General features: G+C 45.1%; 1 protein-coding gene across 1 annotated transcript; it reads right to left on the bottom strand.

Moving 5' to 3' along the window:
• Positions 1 to 4,140: 4,140 nt before the first annotated feature.
• LOC119330251 (E3 ubiquitin-protein ligase SIRP1-like) lies at positions 4,141 to 5,565 on the bottom strand. Its single transcript, XM_037603362.1, has one exon. The coding sequence runs from the start codon at positions 5,469 to 5,471 to the stop codon at positions 4,575 to 4,577; it is 897 nt and encodes a 298-aa protein (XP_037459259.1). The 5' UTR covers positions 5,472 to 5,565; the 3' UTR covers positions 4,141 to 4,574.
• Between the last annotated feature and the right edge of the window lie 3,508 nt (positions 5,566 to 9,073).

Raw genomic sequence — 9,073 nt, 5'->3', positions numbered from 1 at the left:
ACGACTGTGGCTCTCTCCGTTTATCCAGTCACAGAGACATGGGGACTCGCTAGAGTCAGGGCTCCCATCATGATCCCAAACTTGTTCATACATATACTTATCTTGTGCTTTTCACCTCTCGGATTTTAGGAAAAATACATGAATTAGTGTAATTTGGCCCATTGTTATCACAAGTTTGAGTCATATTTGCCGCCCCACCCTTGATATTTGATTCCTAGCTCACCACCATGTATATCTCCTCGTCTCGTGCGACAACGAGTCGCACAAGACGATCCTCTCTTCTATCTCTCCGGGGGCCATGCCTTTGCCTAGACGAACTGCTTCATGAGCGAGCCCGACATATGCTTATTGATCTTGAGTTTACAAGCCCCACATATGCGATTGATTTGATTCGTCTTATTTCCCATGAACATCTCAAATGGGGCAATGTATTCTTTGTTTTTTTGGCTGCCTGGTAGTCGAGCTAATTGAGGAATTTATGGAAATTTGATTATGCTTGTGCCCATAGTTAAGAATCTTCCATTCTTGTTTCCTATGGGGGAAGGTGGTTGCTCTTCACAAATGGGTAAAAAGGATAGAAGCAGTAATTGCTCTCCATTTTGACTAGGTGTGTTGTTCTTAGAGATGACAAAAGGGAGACAACATCTAGAGGTTTGAGGAGGGGGATGCATCCTTGGAGCTACACGAGAAAATATTAAGGGAGTGTTTGGTTGTCTGCATAACAACCATCCAGGCCCTAAGGATGAAAATTTGGGCCATTTGGTTACCTACACGTGCGACTGGGCCTGCATAGCACATTACTGAAAAGCCCCAGAGCCTGGGTATGGAGGAACGATCGAATTGAGTGTTTCCAGCCAGCCATGCCCAATCGAGCACAAGCACTACAACATGGGGATGAGTTGGAGACGCTACATTGTTTCCCGGAGTCGTGCCATGAATCCCCTCACCCCTATCTCATTGTTGACTCCCGGAGGACATCAACAAGCCCGATTGAGATCCATGTAGGCATTGATTTAGCCACCGATTTAGACTTGGAAGCTTCAATTTGAGTGTTAATTTGGGTTTAGGATCATATTTAAGGTTTCATACGACTCAATTAGGGTGTGGATATGGGGTTTTATTTGGGTGTCCAAGTCTTGTTAGATTTGAGTGTATATATGGGGTTAGATTAGGGTGTGGATATGGGGTTATATTTGGCTGTCATATATGTCTCGATTAAGGGTTTGATATGGCTCGAATTGGTCTTGTCAGCATGAAACCTCTTGATCTTGCTGTAGGAGCCTGTCGGCAGTGATGATGTTCTTATTGTTATGGTAGATGCAGATGTTTCCAAGTAGATTTAAATGTTCAGCTTCATGATCAGTCCATGCTAATTTGTTACATGTGCTCGTGTGTTGATCTTCATGATTAGTCCATGGTAGTTTGATACATCCATTCATCTTGTTTAATTTGATTAGCACGACAAGAGCTCCAAGGGCAAGGAGGTTGCTCGGGGTAGCACCTCGCAGAGGCATCGGGGAAGGCTGACGAATATCAGTCATTTCCATAAATCGATATGTCCAACCCACTTCTACAAGGTGATTTTAGCACCTGGGTTGGAGCCATTACCGATCCCCGACAGCTTCAATAAACACATGGGCACAATCCACGGGAGACTAAACTCAAGAAGAACACTAGTTGCATCAGGAAGGTCAAACTTTGGGAGATCAACGGGAAGCTAGCCATGGATGAGGGGTGGGCCCACTTCGCCATTGCTCACAAGCTACCTCATCATCTTCAAGGTGTTGATCGAGGACACCTTCAGGATCATTGTCATCGACCTTTCCATCACAGAGGTGGTGGCCAAGTGCCAGAGCACAACAAAGCACTTATCTTGATCCAAGAAGTTTAATGTGTTTTCGTTAGTCAGTCAATCTGTGTTGTTATTATCATCACTATCTGTTTTGACTCCGTCGTCGTTATTCTGGCTATGCTTGTTAATGTAGCGCCTATAATGTAATGTAAATGCTTGCCTATCAGTGTGTATGTGTGTGTGCGGTGGTAATCTTACCACTCGAACAAAAGAGTACCGCACTGCATGTCTTGAATGTAACCAGGTACCACATGCTTGCAACCAAACGGCCTGCTAGTGGTTCGCCACTAATGCAAGCTGTGGTTTTGTGGGCAACCAAACTAGTTGCATAACATGGTTTTAAGCTTACTTTAGCTCAGCCAAACTAAACCGTGCTACATATGCAAGGCCAAAAATGATGCAGATAACCAAACGTGCCACAAGACTACGAGACATGCGTGTCATCTTGACTGGATTATCATGATGATTAATCTCCAGCTTTTGATTAGGCATCCCTTCTCTTTCAGTTCTAAAGTTCGTTGGCAATTGCAATATTGTTGGTGATAGGGAATTTATATCCAGAGAATGAGCCCTTGCTTTATTCATTTCTTTAACTCTGTTAAACTACATCTTTGGTATATGATTCTTGCTTTCAAATTAGGACCGGAACCAAGAACTGAACAGTTCACCTTTTATTTTTTCTGATGCCACTTCTAATGTATTTGCATGAATCATTTCATTTTCTTTTGAGATTAGGTATTGGTTCTAAAAACCTTTCTGCTGCACTAGTTGCTAATACCCACTCCCTCCGTATCAAAATATAAGACCTTCTTTCGACACTATGACAATGTCAAAAAATGTCTTACATTTTGATACAGAGGGAGTACTGTTTTGTCAAATTCTATACAAACCCCTTTGAACATCATTTACTGCTGATCATGGTGCCACATACTCCTCCGGAGTAATAAAAATAGCCTAGTTCCACTCGGGGTAAATGGAAGCGAACCAGTGCAATGTCTTGGGCAGTACTAATACCAAGCTCAACTTTGTTTAAGAATCAAGATAGCACTGAAGTTCTTGAGTTTTCAAGGTTAAGGGCTGGATTGAATTACCGAACTGTAATTGAGTACTAATACCAACCTCAACTTTGTTTTAAAGAATTCAGGATATCACTGAGTTCTTGAGTGTTCAAGGTCAAAGGCTGGATTAAATTACCGAACTGTAATGATATCATTGTGCGAGCACCTTATTGTGTTAACATCAAATGGTGAGTAAATAAGAGATCACAAATACTCCATAGATAATAAGGCAGCATAATATTTCTAGCCACCGTGTTAGTTTTGAACCCCTCTTATAAAATAGCATGCATGTTACTGATTCAACTTGTCATATCCTATCAGTTTAATCTTTGTTGTGATCTATCTGATTGCTTAATGCTCCAATTTTGCTCTCCAGGTGACCAAAGCTCAAAAAAGGATGGACATGTGAATCAGCTAACTAAAAAACAGCAGTATCACAAATAGAAGTTCACTTAAGATTAACACAACAAATAGGAATCCCACAACAAATAGGAATCAGATGATTCAGGTTATATGAATCAGCTAAAATAGCAAACTAACGCCTATATTTTTAAAGATGATTGACAAAGGGAGTCCTGGTAAATATACTTCAAATTCGCTGACAAGGACCTTAATAATCTAAGTGATAATTGCTGCAAGCAATTCATAAAAGGCCAGCAGCTGTTAACATGCATCACATTTTATTTCCAACCTACTAATTTCACGGTATTTGAAATTTTGCAGTATAACCAATACCAATAGACCCCTGCACAATATATTGCTTGCAGTACAACCAATACCAATTTTGCAGTATAGCCAATACCAATTTCAGCTAAAATAGCAAATTAGCTCCTATATTTTTAAAGATGATTGACAAAGGGAGTCCTGGTAAATATAATTCGAACTCGCTTGACAAAAGACCTTAATAATCTAAGTGATAATTGCTGCAAGCAATTCATAAAAGGCCAGCTGCTAGTTAACATGCATCGCATTTTATTTCAAACCTACCAATTTCATGGTGTTCAAAATTTTGCAGTATAACCAATACCAATATATCCCTACAGAGTATATTTGCCTACACAAAGTCAATTCGTATAGGAAATTAATCGAAAAATGGCAAATACTTTTCCCAGTAAGTTCACTTTACTTGAACCGAACTTCATGCAAAGAAATATAAATCCTGTAGATTTTTTCTTGCAATGCTAGAGCATGGATACAAACTCTAGCCCATATGACAATAAGACACGGTGGTAACAAATAAACTACGAGCAAATAACCTGTTCATCACGTTTGGATATATAGAACATCTTTAAAAAATAACAACTCTCAACAAATAATTACAGTTGTACCAAAAAAGAGTGTACAAGGTACAAGACTTACAAAATTAACAACAGAAAACACATATATCACCAAACATATCAGCTAACATGCGGTCCAAAGTAAGTATAATAACTCCAAGTTCAGCTACATATGAATGTTCATATGATTATAAGCTATTCCAGCTTACCATCGATCAACTAGCATAGAAGATAGAACACACAAGCAAATGTAACTCAACTAGTCCATATCACCGAACCAAAGTACTGGCTTCACTGCAACTGATTAGTCCACTAAGCAGAAGTTCAATTCATGCTCCATGGACACTAGTCATAAGATGTTCATACCTGCAAACTCTATCTTCTGGCTCAATCAAAGAAGCCCTCAATCTCACGGGTCTCTGACACGACGGCATCAGATTCTGGGGGCGGTGGCCATTCAGACGATACAGTTTCTGCGCTATTCGCAGGTCCAGTACCTCCTTCCCCTGTCATCGCCTCTGCGAGCTGAGTAGGCGATGTCGCGACCGGAGCCACTGCATCACTGTTTGTGCGGATGCGGCGGCGGTTGGTGGTAAACCTGATAGTGATCTGTGTTGGTGGCCGATCCAGTTCCTGGGGCTCCACCTCCTCGAGGATAGTGGGCGGGAGGCAAGAGCGGCAGACAGGGCAGGAATTGTGCATCTCCAGCCACTGCACGATGCAAACGGAGTGATAGAGGTGACCGCAGGGGAGCCTCCGCGCGGCGACGGCGAGAGGGAGGTCGTCCTTGCAGATGGCGCAGACCGAGGCGGGCTCGGACACCTCCACCGTCGGCACGGCGGCGATGGACGCCGCGGGCGCCGGGGGCTGGCCCTGCCCACCGATGTGCCCCTGCTGCTGCAGCACGGACACCGCCGCGGCCGCGGCGGTGGCCACGGAGGTGGGATCGTCGTAGAGGCGGCGAACGAGGCGGGTGAGGTAGGCCTGGGCAGCGGTGTGATCGATCCCGAGGTCGATGTCGTCGGGCTCCTCCGAGGAGTCGGAGAGGAATCCCGACGGCGGGGGCGGCGGCGGTGGAGGGGACGAGGTCGACGGATTAGGGTTCTCCTCGAGGAAGTCGCTGCGGCAACGGGGGCAGAGCAGTAGCCGCGAGGGCGTGGCGGCCGGCGCAGGGAGGGAGACGGTGGCCTGGCACTCGTAGCAGTAGAAGACGACGGGCGCGGCCTCCGTCTCCGCCCCCGCGGCCGCCGCGTCGGCCGGAGGAGGGGAGGACGCCGCCGACATGGCTCTCTCGGGCCGGTTGAGGGCTCCGCCTCCGGCCCGCCGGTCGTCTCGTTTCTCCTCTCCCTGTTGTGTTGTGGTGGGGGCGGTGATTGGGTGGGTGCCGTGCCATCGGCTCGGTTGTTTTGGGAGTGCTTAACTATCGGCGGCCGCGCTGGGCCCGTGAGGGTCACACGAGATTAGGCTGGCGAGCTCTCGCGGCCCACGCGCAAGCCCTTTCGTCTTTGATAACTACCCCACCCGAAAAGCCCCTTTTTAGACACCATATTATTTAATTCTCAAAAAAAAAGACACCATGTCATGGGGAACACACTCAACAACCAAACCAAATTGTTCTATCTATCCGTGCCCTTGCTGAGAACTTCTCGGCGGCTGCTACTAGTTCTGCAAAAGAAAAGAGAAACCCATGACAGAGACCGCCAACAGTATATGTCAAACTAAACGTCGATGCCTCGTTTGATGCTGATTCATTTCAAGGAACTGTGGGTGCTGTTTTGCGTGATTGTAAGGGGTTGTTCTTGGCAGCAAGTAACAATGTAGCTGGGGCCTGTACAGATGTGTTCATGGCAGAAGCTCTAGCACTCCGGTTTGGTTTAAATCTGGCAACATCGGTTGGCTGTTCAAAGGTGATTGTTAACTTGACAGTTTAGACGTAATTTTGGCTATGCAGGATGGGGGAAATACGTCAGGCTCCTCTGCTGTAATTTTGGATGATTGTTTCCACATGGCAAAGGATTTCACATGCGTGCGTTATGAGCATTGCCATAGGGAAGCTAATGCTGTGGCTGATGAGCTAGCTAGAATATGTAAATTTTCTTCCCCTAGTTCCTGGTTTGATGAGGCACCGGATGCCATCATGCCCTTGCTTGTAAAAGACAATGTTTTAATTACTAGCTAATAAAAAGGGGTGATGAGTTTCAAAAAAAAAAAGAAGAAGAAGAAGAAGAAACCCTAAAAAAGCCAATAATCTACGTCGGTCGACCGATCTCATGCATGGATCGATCACCTCGCTAGTGACAGGATCTAGCACGCAGAGCCGTCTAATTGGATTGATTGCTTCGTCACCATCTACCATGCAAGTAGATGGAAACAAACAAAAAAAGTCACCTCCACTTCTCTCACTCCCTTCGCGTGTGGTTGCCATTGCTCCTTGTCGTGAAACCATCGTTGTTGCTCTTCCCATGAAGTCGAGGTCACGCCGCTGGCAATTCCAGGCTCTGTCGTGAGCTACAATTGCCATGGTCCCCGTCACAGCAATGTAACAACACTATCAGCATCACCGACGTTCGTCGCACAACCAATCTTCGATCGCAACTCGACATGCTGCTAGTTCCAGCGTTGCTGATGCCAGGTTTCAACATTCGCGCCACCCCACCACAGCTTCGGCTCATGTCAACCGCAACACCTCGACTAATGCTTTGGGTTTTCCTTTTTCTTGTTTCTCCTCTTCTTGTATGTGTTGTGGGTGGTGGGTTGGTGTTGTGCCACCATCTCAGTTATTTTGGGAGTGCTTAACTAGGCGGCTACGTAGGACCGCGAGGGTCATACGACGTTAGGCTAACAAGTTAGTCCACGCACAAGCCCTTTCTTCTTTATAACTACCCCACACGGAAGCCCGGGCCCTTTTTTAGACATTGTATTGTCAAAAAAGAAATGGGAATACCCTAAGAGAAAGGCCAATAATCTGTGGTAGTCGACCGATATCATGCATCGGTCGGTCACCTCACTGGTGGCAGGATTCACACGCATGCTCTAGACTCGTTGACTTATCCTCTTCTCCTCGGTACGACCACCGGTACAAGCAAGGTTGCTCGTACCAAGCGTCGTCAAAGCCTCTGGGAGCCTTTTGAACATACTTTTCCAGGCCTTTTTCTTATTATTCCTGAGAGGTTAGTTGCAACAAAAGTACTAGGCAAATATTGAGAAGATATAATTGAGCAACAGTACCACACATAAAATTTTGAGCAAACTAATAATTTCACCTAATGAAGACTTAAACCAAATCATCTTTAATAGCAATTCATGCAAAGTGCCAACGTAAAAATATGAATGCAATCTAGACACAAAAGACACATAAATAACAAAGGCACCTGCTTACTACCAGGTTACCTCCCGACGACGACTTTCTTTAGAGCCATATAACTAGGTTTCAATGCTCCACATATCCACCCAAATCCCAAGGAATGTCGACCCAGACTGTAGTTAGACTTACCTCCGATCGATGTTTGGAGCACATCATGGCAGTGTAGTCGGAATTGTACCCTCTTGCGGTGCATTGACATCATGTAAGTAAAGAGTGAAGGAAATATGCCCTAGAGGCAATAATAAAGTTGTTATTTATATTTCCTTATACCATGATAAATGTTTATTATTCATGCTAGAATTGTATTAACCGGAAACTTGGTACATGTGTGAATACATAGACAAACATAGTGTCCCTAGTATGTCTCTACTTGACTAGCTCGTTGATCAAAGATGGTTAAGTTTCCTAACCATAGACATATGTTGTCATTTGATAAACGGGATCACATCATTAGAGAATGATGTGATGGACAAGACCCATCCGTTAGCTTAGCATTATGATCATTTAGTTTTAGTGCTATTGCTTTCTTCATGACTTATACATATTCCTCTGACTATGAGATTATGCAACTCCCGAATACCGGAGGAATACCTTGTGTGCTATCAAACGTCACAACGTAACCGGGTGGTTATAAAGATGCTCTACAGGTGTCTCCGAAGGTGTTTGTTGAGTTGGCATAGATCAAGATTGGGATTTGTCACTCCATGTATCGGAGAGGTATCTCTAGGCCCTCTCGGTAATGCACATCACTATAAGCCTTGCAAGCAATGTGACTAATGAGTTAGTTGCGGGATGATGCATTACGGAACGAGTAAAGAGACTTGCCGGTAACAAGATTGAACTAGGTATGATGATACCGACGGTCGAATCTCGGGCAAGTAACATACCGATGACAAAAGGAATAACATATGTTGTTATGCGGTTTGACCGATAAAGATCTTCGTAGAATATGTAGGAGCCAATACGAGCATCCAGGTTCCGTTACTGGGTATTGACCGGAGATTTGTCTCGGTCATGTCTACATAGTTCTCGAACCCATAGGGTCCGCACGCTTAACGTTTGATGACGATTTGTATTATGAGTTATGTGTTTTGGTGACCGAAGTTTGTTCGGAGTTACGGATGAGATCACGAACATAACGAGGAGTCTCAAAATGGTCGAGAGGTAAAGATTCATATATTGGAAGGTTATATTCGGACATTGGAATGGTTCCAAGTGATTCAGATATTTTTTCGGAGTACCGAGGGATTACCGGACCCCCCCCCCCCGGGGAAGTGTTGGGCCAACATGGGCCTAAGGGAGAGAGAGGGAAGCCCACGGAGGTGGCCGCGCCTCCCCCCTCCTAGGGAGTCCAAATAGGACAAGGAGGATGGGGCGGCGCCCCCTTCCCTTTCCCTCTCCCTCTCCTTCCTATTCCCTCCGGTGGAGAAAGGAAAAAGGGGGGGCCGAATCCTACTTGGACTAGGAGTCCAAGTAGGACTCCCCCCTTGGTGCGCCTCCTAATCCCCCCTTTTATATATGG

Source organism: Triticum dicoccoides, chromosome 7A (genome assembly GCF_002162155.2).
Source record: "Triticum dicoccoides isolate Atlit2015 ecotype Zavitan chromosome 7A, WEW_v2.0, whole genome shotgun sequence".
Classification (NCBI taxonomy): Eukaryota; Viridiplantae; Streptophyta; class Magnoliopsida; order Poales; family Poaceae; genus Triticum; species Triticum dicoccoides.
Note: the sequence above shows the minus strand (reverse complement) of the source record. Positions and strands in the feature narration are given on the sequence as shown.

Coding starts and splice junctions, on each gene's coding strand:
- LOC119330251 (XM_037603362.1), bottom strand. CDS start 5,471: ATGTCGGCGGCGTCCTCCCCTCCTCCGGCCGACGCGGCGGCCGCGGGG.